The sequence below is a fragment of the Leptonychotes weddellii genome, chromosome 7 (genome assembly GCF_054177405.1).
Source record: "Leptonychotes weddellii isolate Sample4059 chromosome 7, ASM5417740v2, whole genome shotgun sequence".
Lineage (NCBI taxonomy): Eukaryota > Metazoa > Chordata > Mammalia > Carnivora > Phocidae > Leptonychotes > Leptonychotes weddellii.
The window spans coordinates 10,510,752-10,524,885 of NC_138375.1; the positions used below are offsets into that span (position 1 = coordinate 10,510,752).

General features: G+C 41.2%; 1 protein-coding gene across 3 annotated transcripts in view; it reads left to right on the forward strand.

Moving 5' to 3' along the window:
- Window positions 1-14,134, forward strand: part of LOC102731976 (triple functional domain protein) — a 314,385-nt gene that overhangs the window by 231,026 nt on the left and 69,225 nt on the right. For all 3 annotated transcript variants that reach the window (XM_081825910.1, XM_081825911.1, XM_081825912.1), the window contains exons 26-31: window positions 105-174; window positions 737-826; window positions 5,134-5,226; window positions 7,629-7,740; window positions 9,862-10,052; window positions 12,049-12,150. In XM_081825910.1, the coding sequence (XP_081682036.1) occupies window positions 105-174; window positions 737-826; window positions 5,134-5,226; window positions 7,629-7,740; window positions 9,862-10,052; window positions 12,049-12,150 (658 nt within the window). The remainder of the gene's footprint in view (window positions 1-104; window positions 175-736; window positions 827-5,133; window positions 5,227-7,628; window positions 7,741-9,861; window positions 10,053-12,048; window positions 12,151-14,134) is intronic.

The following is a 14,134-nucleotide window of genomic DNA, read 5'->3' on the forward strand; positions in this document are numbered from 1 at the left end:
ATGGTATGTTTGGCATGCTTGGTCTGATTTCTGGCTTATCTCACTGGTAAAGTGCTGGTAAAAAAAACCTCTTAATAATACGATACCATTTTTACTCTCTGCAGCATATTCCTTAAAGAGCTGGAAAAATATGAGCAGTTGCCAGAGGACGTTGGACATTGCTTTGTTACTTGGGTAATGACACCTCAGCGACTGGTTCTCACAGTTGTTTGGTGGCTTTGCGGGAAGTTAGAAGGAATACGGTTCATTTCTCTTATGTCACCATCTTCTGTGATGTCTGCTTATGGAGAAGTGGACTTTGCCTCTAAGAATTACATTCTCCAACTAGATAGTAATGTAGAATGAGCTTTTAATTGGTAGTAGTGATGTTTAGAAATGGAACTTTAATGTGCCCGGCCTGTGCATGGCCCTGGGGATTCATAGGTGAACGTGAGTGCCCAGCCATGCCTGGGGGGTGCTGAGGGAGGAGAAGCCGACAGTCACCTGGTGTCAGTGCCCTGCCCTCTAGGGAGGGTGTGCCTAGCCCTGACTTACTGGGCCAGGGGAGGCTTCTGGAGGTGTGTGGTACCAGTGGGATGCGTTTCTTATTTTTAACAGCTTTCTGTATAAAATAGTGTTTCTTTTCCATAGAGCTTAAATTTCCTTTATCCCCATCGCTTCTTTTCTACATAAAAGTCTATCGTATTTTGACTTCTTGCCGTTTGAAAGAGATATTCTCATTTTTTGTTGTTTATAGGCAGACAAGTTTCAGATGTATGTCACCTATTGCAAAAATAAGCCTGATTCTACTCAGCTGATACTAGAACATGCGGGATCCTACTTTGATGTAAGTAAGAGATTCCTGGTGGAAGTGGTGAAAACATTGTGTTTGGTAAACATAAAATGCAACACTACTCATAGCTTTTACCTAGAGTAGAGTAGAGTATTTTCGTTTTTATCTGTCACATTTATGGTGGGATATTCTTCTGTTTTCCTCTGTTTTTAAAAGATTCTTCTAAGATTTTAACAGGTACATGTGTATGTGACATGACTTACTATTTATATGTAATCGTTAATTCTTAAACATAATATCATGTACAGAAGCTGTAAACTATTAAGCTGCTTTTACCCTCTATGAAACAAAAAGAATCTTTGAACCTTTGAATCTTTTTTATTCATTCATTTTTCCCATTTTTATCATGTGCTTAATTCCAAAAGTAGCTTATCAGTAAAATTTTTACAAATAGCACTGTAACAGCTAGGACCATTGGGAGGCTCATTAATTATATTCTCATTGGTGAAAGCATACTTGTAGGTCCTCTTTGTTTGAAAGATATTGCAGGGAGGTTATTTTGTATAAAGGGGGTCGGAGCCATTTGGAAATAATATACAGAAAGCTTCTTGGGTCTCCAGAATATAGTCAAACATGCCAAGTACATCATGATTAAAAGAGTACTTTTCAGTGTCACGTGTAATACGGTGTACAAGGCTGCAAGAATATTAGACTTGTTTCTGTCCTTATGCTTGTGCATGGCCATGCCTGATACTCTTCTCTGGATGTCTGGGAAATGAGAATACATTTTAGCTTCTGTCTTTGCCATGAAGCACATGGTCCTATTTTAGTTGTCGTTCTCATGACCAGTAATTCTACATCACTGCTTTTGTAAATAATCAAGTCAGCTCTCCCAGCCCAGTGTTGCCCTTTTCTGTCAGTTTTTCACACCTCCCTTGCTCTTTACCATCAGATGAAACTCAACACCAAGGCTGTATGCAGAGTTAGAATTCTGTAAGGTCTAAGCACAGAGAGCTTGTGGTATGTTGAATCCAATCAAATGGCTTTGGAATGAAAGCCATTTAAAAAAGAACCCTTTGCCCTAAAACACCTTTAAAGATAAAGGAAATTATGCTTACCTAATTTAGGGATCTCACAGATGTCTTGCCTTCAGTCTCCATTGTCAGCACGATTGCATGTCTGTCTGGGGCTCAGTGAACTCAGTGGGTGTTTGTGGTGTTAGATATGCCACTGACCAGTAAGCGAGATCATCCTCTTAACCCCCAATTCTTTGCCCCTACCATCCAAAGTAAAGTTTTAGAAGCACAGAAGTTTTGTTTTATTTTTTTTAAGAGCTTTTTAGGAAAAGGAAGCTTTATTATTTCAGCAGGATTAAACCTTTGTCAGGTGTTTTGGAAAAATACTCTGATCTTGTCGCCATTTTTGTCTTTATTTTCTTTAATCATTTTTTTTTTTAAATCATGGTAAGTATACTCTTTAATCCCTATCCCCAGTTTCCCCCATCACCCCACTCACCTCCCCTCTGGTAACCATCAGTGTGTTCTCTATAGTTAAGAGTCTCTTTCTTGGTTTGTGTGTGTCTCTCTCTCTCTTTTTTTTTTCCCTTTGTTCATCTGTTTTATTTCTTAAATTCAACATCTGAGTGAAATCATACGGTATTTGTCTTTCTCTGACTTATTTCACTTAGCGTAATACTCTAGCTCCATCTATGTCGTTGAAAATGGCAAGACTTCATTCTTTCTGATGGCTGAGTAATATTACTCTGTGTGTGTGTGTGTACCACATCTTCTTCATCCATCAGACATTGCACACTTGGGCTCTTTTCATTATTTGGCTATTGTAGATAATGCTGCTGTAAACATAGGGGTGCATATATCCCTTTGAATTAGTGTCTTTGTATCTTTTGGGTAGATACCCAAGTAGTGTGATTCCTGGATTGTAGAGTAGCTCTATTTTTAACTTTTTTAGGAAACTCCATGCTGTTTTCCAGAGTGACTGTACCAGTTTGCATTCCCACCAACAGTGCAAGAGGGTTCTGTTTTCTCTACATCCTTGCCAAAACCTTCTTGTATTTTTTATTTTAGCCATTCTGACAGGTGTGAGATGATATCTTATTATAGTTTTGATTTGCATTTCTCTAATGATGAGTGATGTTGAACATCTTTTCATGTGTCTGTATGTCTGGAGAAACGTCTGTTCATATCTTCTGCCCATTTTTAATTGGATTATTTGTGTGTGCGTGTGTTGAGTTGTAGCCATTCTTTTTGTATTTTGGATACTAATCCTATATCAGATATGTCATTCGCAAATACCTTCTTTCATTCAGTGGGTTGCCTTTTAGTTTTGTTGATTGTTTTCTTCGCTGTGCAGAAGCTTTTCATTTTGATGTTGTCCCAGTAGTTTATTTTTGCGTTTATTTCTCTTGCCTCAGGAGGCATATCTAGAAAAATGTTGATATGGCTGATGTCAGAGAAATTACTGCCTGTGTTCCCTTCAGGTATTTTTATGGTTTCAGGTGTCACATTTGTGCCTTTATTCCATTTTGAGTTTACTTTTGTGTATGGTGAAAGAAAGTGGTCCAGTTTTATTCTTCTGCATGTTGCTGTCCAGTTTTCCCAGCAGCATTTGTTGAAGAGACTGTTTTTCCATTGGATATTCATTTCTCTCTTGTCATTTTTGAATAGTATAATCCTATCATAAGGTATTAAAAATGTCAACAAAAATAGTGAGATTGGTGTTTAGAAATATCAGAGATTCATTTCTGAATGTTATTAAAACAAGGTATTCAAAAGACATTACAATATCTCTCAAATGTTTTGTGGGGTATGCATGAAACGGAATACTTCTCAGCTGTACAAAGGGATAAACTCTTGATACATAAATAGCAGAGATTAATCTCCAAAACATGGGCTGAGAGAAACTAGACATGAAAGAATACATCTGAAAGATTCCTTTTATATAAAATTCTAGAATATGCAGAACTTATCTGGTGATAGAAATCAGAACAGGGGTTGCCTCTTGGTGGTGGTGGGGTTGTGGTTGGGGGAATTGGTTAGAAAGGGGTACGAAGAACTTTCTGTGATGTTGGAAATATTCTGTACCTTGGTTTGGGAGTTGGTTGCAAGTGTGTTGACATTTGTCAGAACTCAGTGACCTGTACTTGAGATCTGTGCATTATACTGTACATGAAAAGAAGAAATCTTTTCGATGTGAAATTATGAATACGTATATCATAATCATTAAATTATAAATCCCACACTTTTGAACAGTTGCCATTAAAGAGAAACTTTAAGGCTCTATTTGTGATCTGGAAGGCAGAGGAAGAATTGCTAAGTCTTTAATCTAATCTTCTTGGTGCGTAAGTGATCTGTCGTTTGGTGATTCCTACAGCCAAAAGAGCGGCCACGTGAATCCCCGCACGATGCTTGGTTCCTGAGGGGCTTAATGAAGATGGCAAACAGATTGAGAATATTGAGAATACAAAGATGTGGTGGTTTTTAAATCACATTTGAAGCATAGTATATTAGAAGATAACCCTTTTTTTTTTTTTTAAAGATTTCATTTATTTATTCGAGAGAGAGCATAAGCAGTGGGGAGGGGCAGAGGGAGAAGCAGGCTCCCTGCTGAGCAAGGAGTCTGATGCAGGACTCGATCCCAGGACCCCGGGATCATGACCTGAGCTGAAGGCAGACGCCCAACGACTGAGCCACCCAGGCGCCCCAACCCTTTTTTTCTCTGTTTTTTTAAAATTTTCTGAGAAGAGTGTTAGGAGCCAAGATAGCACAAGTACAGTTGGTTGGTGTGAAAAGTCTGGGCTAGAAGATGGTTGAATTGTGAGAGCGGATGGAAGAATACCTGAGTGGCGTGTGAATGTGTTCATGAGGAAGGAGGAGCCCCTGTTAGGGAGAGTCAGGCTCAGCAGAAGGAATGTGGTCTGTGGCTCCGGGGCGCCCGTGGCCAAAGCTGCAGAGCTGCCATGGGAGAGAGGGCGCGTCCAGTCCATGGCTCAGTGTCCTGTGGCTGAGTGGCGCCAGGGCTGGCCCCGGGGTGGAGGCGGGGGCGGGGGTTGCCAGGTCAGTGCGGGCCTGGTAGCGGGGAGTCGTGGGCTTCACCCGTTTGACGTCTGCACGTGAAAGCCAGGAATCCAGACTGAACACTGCTGTCTTCTGGTTCAAAGTGATTAACTTATTCTTGTGTTCAGCATATTAAAAGAATAAGTAGTGATTTCCACTTTTATTTCTTAGAATAAGAGTGATATGTGTGTATTCATTTTGGAGGTAAAAAATGTAAAGTTTTAGTTCATGCTATCTAATTTTACCCAGTAATGTTTATCAGTATATATATATTTTTTTCTCAATCAGGAAATACAGCAGCGGCATGGATTAGCCAATTCCATCTCTTCTTACCTTATTAAGCCAGTTCAGCGAATAACAAAGTATCAACTTCTTTTAAAAGTATGTATCAAGCATCTTCTGCCTGCAAAATTTGTGAACTGTGCATTATTATTTTGACATTTTTCTCTCTCTTTATGTAAAGTACCCTGAATTTTTGAAGTAACACCTAGCCAGTTAATTTTTTTTAATTCATTGCCATTTGTTACCCTGATCAGTTTCTCAGTGCAGCAGGTAGATAAGAGACTATTCCTTGATTATGCATCTGAACTTTGCTGGCTGACCCTGGTCCCTAACATACACTGAGAAAGGAGAGATTGTCAGACCTGGATCACTTAGTACCTGTATCTCAGGACGGCTTGCTGACCGCGGGCCGGGCACTGTACTCTGTACTCTGTGTGTGTTAAGTTCACCTGCTAGTGCTGGTCTGCAGGTCTGGACGTGAGCCTGGGAGGGTAAGGGTTGTGCCCACAATCATCACTGGAGCCCTGGTATCTGGGCTCCAAACCCAGGTGGGGTGGGGGCTCAGGTAACTCACCCTCAGGCAGCGCCCTCCCTGTGACATCTAGTCATGGGTCACACGCATATTTATGGAACATCCCACATATTTGAATCAAACTGACCTCCACTTCCTCTTGGTTATGAATGTGGTTACAGTTAAAGTCATACCTATGCTGGCAAGTGTTAACTAGACTTATTGTGATCATTTTGCAATATATATGAATAGCTAATCCTTATGTCATACTCTTGAAACTAACATAATGGTGTGTGTCAGTTACACCTCAAAAAAAACCCCACATTTCTAATAATCTAAGGACTTAACAGTAGAATGGTAAAGGAAACTTAGAATTTGTGATCGTTGTCACAGAATGCATCATATAAATCAATGCACATTTTCTTGACTACAAGAGTAATAATCTACAGTCTCTACCTAATGATGTTTACCTGGCTGTTTCCTTGGCTGGAGGATGTTATTAAGCATCAGAATGAACCAACTGCCCACTCATCCTGGGAACAGTATTTTGTGAATCTGACCCTGTCCCCAGTGCTGCCTGAGCACAGCAGTAGGAGGTAATGATGTGATTTTCAGATAGAAAAGAAGTTCAGAGATGGAGTTACGAAATCCTGAAACTCTTTATCTTTCTGTTAATGAGAAAACTCTAGAAACAGAAGTGGCCATATGCTTTTGTTAAAGTGATACCATTATGGAACATTGCTGTTGGGAAAGCTCTCCTGCACTTTTGTATCAAAATCCTATTAAGTGCTTTTATGGCCCTCACTGCAGGAATATGAGCTTACGGTGAACATGAAATAGAAGTCAGGAGGTTAAGTTGTTTATGTTCACATTAGCCCTCTGCTTTTTACTTCTGCAAAGGCAGTGTACCTCTTGGTGTCCTCAAGATTTAAGAATTTTGTCTTCAGCATGTGTTTCCACTAAAGATCTCTTTCTCAGTGACCTCAGATCTAGTTAATCACCATTAAAGTGGGGCTTTAATTTATAAACCGCACGTTATTCTGCCCAGGGGTTCTTCAGCAAAATAGTAATAAGCTCTGTTGAGATCCCCAGCGAGGAAGGTTTTCTGCCAGTGAGGTTAATTTCTTGTACATAGCATTTTTAAGCACTTTTTTGCTAAGCTGCTTAGAATAATAGGTAAAAACCATCTGGTCATGAGTGAAAGTGCTTGTCTGGTGCCAAGTTGCTCTAAAACTATCCAGTATGAGACCAGAGCTGACTGCAGTGCCCTGTCCCTCTTAGGGACTGCCAGGACACAGAAGGCTGTGGTTACTATTACTGGCTGAATATAACCATTCATACACTGGTAAGAAAATACCTTGGACCCTGCCAGAACGTGCATTTATTGTCCTCGTTATCCTTCATTTAATAGCAGATGTTCCTCCGAGTAGATTCGAAATGTAATCACACTCAGGGAGGTGTGATTAGATCATTCGCGCTTTGGGAACCATCCTGCGCACAAAGGCACAGCATTTAACTGTACATTCTGGTGCAGCGGTGCTGCTTCTGCTCATGACCTGGGAGTTTCAGGTTAGGTGGGGGCATGGCACCAACAGCACCAAAGAGTTCCCAATCACATGGGGGTGCTAGCTGCACGCTGTCATGACCTTCAGATAAAACCAGTAGCTGATTATGCTTTGCTGTGCTAATTAAGTCTTTTTATTTGTCATTTTTGAGGCTCGGCAGTTAATGTGTGCACTGATTCCATCCTAAACTGTGACTGCGTCTGGTTTCCTCTGATCTGAAGAAGCATCCTGATTTGAGCAGGACAAATGCTTCCATCCATTGGATAAAGAAGCAGTAATTCATTTTCTATGAGAATAGGTGCCCAGTTGACCGCAGTCTGTTGTTACCTTGAAAATCACGGATTCTTCATAGACTTCTTTTCTGCAAAGATCTTGTTGGCAGAGCTTTTGGTCTTTGGCTGGTTCATGGTATTGGTCTCTTACAGGAGCTACTCACTTGCTGTGAGGAAGGAAAAGGGGAGATAAAAGATGGCCTCGAGGTGATGCTCAGTGTGCCAAAGCGAGCCAACGATGCCATGCACCTCAGCATGCTGGAAGGTAACGGGCCCTTTGTGTCCCCTAACAAACATCTGTCCACTTTGTGCTGGCACTGTTTATAGGTGGATTTCCCATGCCCTGAAACTCTTGGCCTCGTGCCTCTATGTTAGGAGTTAAGAGTTCAGATATGAATATCTTCTCTCTTTTTTTTTTTTTTAAAGATTTTATTTATTTATTTGAGAGAGAGAGAATGAGAGACAGAGAGCATGAGAGGGAGGAGGGTCAGAGGGAGAAGCAGACTCCCCGCAGAGCAGGGAACCCGATGCGGGACTCGATCCCGGGACTCCAGGATCATGACCTGAGCCGAAGGCAGTCGCTTAACCAACTGAGCCACCCAGGCGCCCTCTCTCTTTTTTTTTAAGACTTATTTATTTATTTTAGAGAGGAAGAGAGTGAGCGTGCAGGCACGAGGCAGAGGAGGGGTGAAGGGAGAGGGAGAGAGAGAATCCTCCAACATATTCCCCTCAGAGTGTGGAGCCTGATGCGGGTTTCGATCTTACGACCCCAAGATCACGACCTGAGCCGAAATCAAGAGTCAGATGCTTAACCAAGTGCACCACCCAAGCTCCCCAAGTACCTTCTTTTTTAAAAGAACTGGTTTCATTGCTTCCCCTAAGGATCACAAAGTGCTTCAACCTCATTAAGAGCATGCCCTTGTCCATTAACTGGAGAACAGGCTGTCCACACTCAGAACCCCAGTAACACCCGTGACTCTTGCTTTAGGCAATCTGGTGTCCGTGGTAGATGGATGGATACAAGGAAGGCAAGATGAGTCCCCTGTGACTTTAAAAATCCTTTAAAAAGCTTGTTGTTTCCCCGTATCTGTGTCCATTGTATCACTTGCAAGAGCCTTGAACATGGTGGTGTGTAACATGGTGGTATGTAATGTGATAAAGAGAGAGAAACGAAATTAAAAATTTCTCTTGCAAATGAAATTTCCATGGATGCTTCTGTTTAAAAAGGCTCTTCCTGTGTTACAGAACTTAACTCTTATTATCAGGGTACACAATTATGTACAAGAAGTAATCCTGCCCCAAATGCTTTTTCTTATCATCAGTAGTATTGAGCAGTATAAATGGTTGGGGCAGAGGTGATGCTGTTTGCAGTAGAGACCCAAAAATCAGAGGCCAGGTGAGATAGCTTTTTCTTTCTCTGATGTGAGGCCCTGAGCTGGTGTGGCAGCCCTTCATGGCATCATCAAGGACTCAGGCTCTGTTCTCTGTACTTTGTCTCCACTGCTTAAATGTTGTCTGCTTGGCTGGGTTCAGGATATGTCAAGACCATGGTAGCATTCCATCTAGCAGGAAGACAGTGGGGAAAGAGCATGAGGAAGGGCAGGAACTAGGAGTTGAACACAAGACTCCCCCATATGGCCTGAGCTTGGGTGGCCACAGAAGCAGCTTCTGTCTGGAGAAGAGGAGGAGAGAGGTAGTCGAGAGAGAACCAGCAGACCTTGCCCCAGATATCCCACCGCTTTGTGAAGCCTGATCGCTGGAAGTCCGTGCCATGGTCCACTTCCGGGAAGAGTCGAACAGAGTGAAAGCCACCCCATGGCCAGAGTATGACTGGTTCACATGAAGAATTTTGCAAAGATAGGAGACCTCACCAAGGAAGGCCAGACCAGACACTTGAGGAAAGGCCAGGACTGCAGTGGAACGCCCAGGAGGGGTGTTCTGGGCTGAAGAGGCAGGACGCAGGCTGGGAGTAGGCAGTGGCCTGGGGGGAGGTCCATGCACCAGTCTGGACGGGGGAGGAGGTCTGTGTGACGGAATGCCATGAGTGCAGGCCGAGGAGAAGTAGGGATTCCATCAAATCTCAAATGCTGTGAGTGCCACCCTAAGGAGATGAAAGTTTAAAGCCATGAGGAATCGCTGCTTTTTGCATTTTTTTTTCTTTTTTTTGAACAAGGGAAAATATGTGCAAAGTCACGTTTTAGGAAGAATTCTCCTTTGTCAGATGGGATCAGTGCAGGGGAACTGGAGAGGGGCCCAGACAGGAAACTCTAATCTGAGATTTAATTGATGGGCAATGAACAAATGTTTAAATCGTCACAGTGTTGTCCCGTGCATCATGTTTTATTTTCTTTCAAACTGATTGTGCCTCCTTGTTTTTATGTTGTAGGGTTTGATGAAAATATTGAGTCTCAGGGAGAACTCATCCTGCAGGAATCCTTCCAAGTGTGGGACCCAAAAACCTTAATTCGAAAGGGTCGAGAACGGCATCTCTTCCTTTTTGAAATGTCCTTAGTATTTAGTAAAGAAGTGAAAGATTCCAGTGGCAGAAGCAAGTACCTTTATAAAAGCAAATTGTTTGTAAGTATAGACGTTCAGAATTGTAAATTTAAAGGTAACACACTTGCAGTCTTCTTGCAGGTAGAAAAGAATTACTATTGCTTTCAGTGTAACCTCCCAAACTGTCCTAAAATGTGGAGCTCTGGAATCAAAAAGGTTTTCATCCTCCACAGTAAATATCTCTGGCGGTCTCGAGTCCACTAGAGGGAGCCCATGGGTTTTAGCTTCTCTAGACTTAGAAAACCTGCTTTTTCTAAATTCCATAGACTCTGAGGATGGGGAAACACTTTTCAAGTGAATTTAAATTTATCTCTTGCGTGCCCTAACCAACTTTACAAATAAATTGATCATATGAGACTACGATTAAGTTTTTGTATCATTCTAATTAATTTTTCTTTCACCAACATTGGAATATACGTTAAGCAGCCTTCCAGGGTGGCTCACTGTGGGCTCTTAATGATGAGGTGTGGATTTTTCTTTCAATAAAGATAAATGTGTAGAAAATAAATAAGTAAATTTGTGGTTCTTTACAATAACAAAATACGGTTATTAGAGAAAATATATACAAACAAAAATAGTTTTAAAGATCCACAGTCCCCCATCTGTACTAAGAGCACTCACTAACCTTGAGTGCTGGGTGGATACTATGTTGCATTTGAATTCTTTCTTAACTTGTGAGTATACTTTCTGGCAAAAGAACATGCCTGATGCCTTTTTTCCCCCCCGCAAGAAGCAAGTCCAAGGAGTCTCTTTATAAAACCACATGTTGACTCTCAGAGAAGTCTCAGGCAGGTGTCCTCCTCAGGGTCTGCTGTATTTCTGTGTTCCCCTTGTGGGAGTATCTCAGGGGCTGTCAACACAGAACCTCTGGGCAGGGACAGGCAGGGGGAGGATTGGGAAAACTAATTAAAAATCACCAACAGAGAAAGAACAGAAAATGTAATGGAATTTGGTTTCTTCTTTACACAAGATATGATGGATTGCTTATAAATATTGGTAGATATTTGGAATTTGGACAACATCTACATTATGTATTTTTATGGTATCCATATATTAATCAAGTTCCCAAAGTAATAAAATACTACCAATGTAGAAATCATCTTTTTATAATCTGGAATTTGCAAGTTCAAACTAATGATTTTCATACCATTTTCTTTGGCTTATATCCTGTTTGAGATTGTCTTTTGGCTCACGGTCCACCTTACATCATTTTAGATCATATTGTAACTGGAAAGAAAAAATGGAGCATTGCTGGCTAGTAATTTCACTAGCTGGCTTTAATCTATCCTCAGAGACCAAGCTAGTCTGTTTTAGAAGCTGATACATCTTCATTTAATTTATCTTTTAAAAGTTAAGGTTCCCTCAGAGGCCACGATTATGAATCACTTCCTTTGCTGGAGGGGGGAGAACACACTAGGGGTGAACTTGACTGTGGGGGAGGGACTGAAGATGTTGACCTTCACCTACGCTCTTCCACGTGCTCCCATTACAACTGCACATGTCACAGAGAGAAATTTTGTCTTAGCCCTTAAAATTATTGGTGAAATACTGAAATTTAATGCTCTGGTGAACAAATCAGAAAAAAACAACTGTGAAGACATTATGTGCCTTCTGCGAAGCTACTTCATTCATGCTAAAAATGCATGGTGGCAGCTCCTTTGCAACTAAGATTCATTTTGTTGTTTATGAGTTGAAAATGGTCAACTCTTGATTTTCCAGATAACAGGATTTTTAGATATTTTGGTTTCCTTCCTCTGGATCTGGTTGACCCTCATCAGGATCTCCAGTAGAGGTACATAGAGGAAGTAAAAGGGATACAATCAATCATGGTGGCCTAAGAACAAAACTTTCTCATTTTTACTGAAATAAGATCTGAGGATTACCCATTAATGTAAACAAACTATGTTGTTATAACCTGGCATGACCACAAGTCACCAAAAACTGTTTTCTTGGTCTTTGTTCTGTATCTTGCTGGAATCTTAATGTCATCTAATTATGTAATTACCTTTTTATCCAGACCTCAGAGTTGGGTGTCACAGAACACGTTGAAGGAGATCCTTGCAAATTTGCACTGTGGGTGGGGAGGACGCCAACCTCAGATAATAAAATTGTCCTTAAGGTACGTTCATTTGAAGCTTGGGAATGTGCTGTGGGACAAGTTTATCGTGGCTGTGTATGCTTTTTTTTTCCTGTTGTTGAAACATATTGGTTTAAAAAAAGAAAAAAGAAACATATTGGTTTTAATATTATTTTATTTGTTCTTTTTGTGTTCTCTTGGGATTGGTGATTACCACAAAAAGAACAGTAGAATAAATTCAGTTTGGTACTCTAGTGGTAAAATGCCTTGAGGTAAACTTTTGCTTGTCTACTATAAAGGTCAAATGGAGAGAAATCTCTTTAAACTTCTCCCATTCTTGCCGTCTGAGAAAGAATTAGTCGATTCCATCAGAGATGCAGGAAGTTGAGGTACAGGAGGAAGGAGATGTGGATCAGCACCTCTCACCACACACTTCACCTAGTTTCCAATGGCAAATAGACACCTGATGAACTTGTGAAGGCCTTGGGCCGTTTTAGGGCTGAACGTGCCAAGAGTCTTCATAGGGTCCCAGGCTCTTTGGCTTTCTGGTTAGGGGGCAGAGAAAAAAGGGAGATAATGATCAGTTATAGGGGTTGATAATGTTAGGATTTCAAGTGTTCAAAAACACTAAGGGTGCTTTTCGGGTATATGTATGTGTATGTGTGTGTGTGTATATATACACACATATATATATTTTATATATATAATATATATATATAATATGTATGTATTGAGGTGGGGGAGGAATAAATATATGTTTGAATATTTGATTTGAACTCTGCTTTCATTATACCAGCCTCTCCTAGGAAAGACGCAGGGCTCTCAGGGTGTCTTGTGTACTCCCTCCTTCTGTGTTTGAGAAGATACAGATGGAACTGTCTTTTTTAGCTGCCTGGAAAGGCCATAAATGATTTCAGGATGTTTTGTGGAAGATGTCGCTGAACATTTGTAGAATATTGGGAGATGAGCCAAAAGCTTAATGGGACTCTGGTGTATGAACTTGCATGCCAGTTTCATTTCGTACATTCCTTTTAATCTCTCACCAGTATTTCCAGCAACTATGAGTTCCTCATCGGTACCTCGCTCTTAAAGAATTTGCACTTTAGTGAAAGCCATTGTGTTTCTAAGATTTTTATTCCCATGGAAATGATGGATTGTTTTGCAATGAATATATGATTACCAACCAGTGTGTTCTTGTTAGTATTGGCATAAAGCCCTATAAAATATAAATTGCACTGATAGCTGAATATTAGATAACTGAACTTTCCTAAGCCATAAAACTTTAAAGTACACTCAAAACCATAAAACTTCCAACTCATAGTAAGTATTTATCCGGATTAGCTACAGTGACATGTCAAAGGGTGCATCTAAGAAATAGTGCCGGATATTTTAGCCAGATTTGGATGACTTTCATTTAGGATATAATAATATACTCATGATGCATTTGAAGAATAAGACTTCCTATAGGCTTTATCAGATAAAAGCTTTCTAGGGGAATTTCAGGTAGTATTTCTCTGCCTTCCAAGGAGAAACTAAAGGAAATGATGTCCTCATTCATTTTAGCAATTGCTTTGTGGTGGTGGAGATGGAGATGGAGGAGGTGGTCGTGGTGATGGGGGTAGTGGAGGAGGAAATGGAGGTGGAGATGGTGGTAGTGATGGAAATGGAGCTGGGGGTGGACGTGGAGATGCCAGCTACGGTGGAGATGATGGTAGAGGCGATGACTGAGGTGGTGGTGATGGAGATGATGGTAGGGGTGATAGTAGAGGTGGTGGTGGAGGAGAGAGTGCTGCTGGTGGAGGTGATGATGGTGGAGGTGGTGGTAGAGGTGGTTGAGATGGAGATGTTAGTGGTGGGGGGAAGGTGGTTTGGATGGAAGTGGAGGTGGTTGAGATGATGATGCAGGTGGTTGAGGTGATGGTGGAGGTGGTTGAGATGATGATGCAGGTGGTTGAGGTGATGGTGGAGGTGGTTGAGGTGATGGTGGAGGTGGTTGAAATGGAGGTGGTTGAGGTGATGGTGGAGG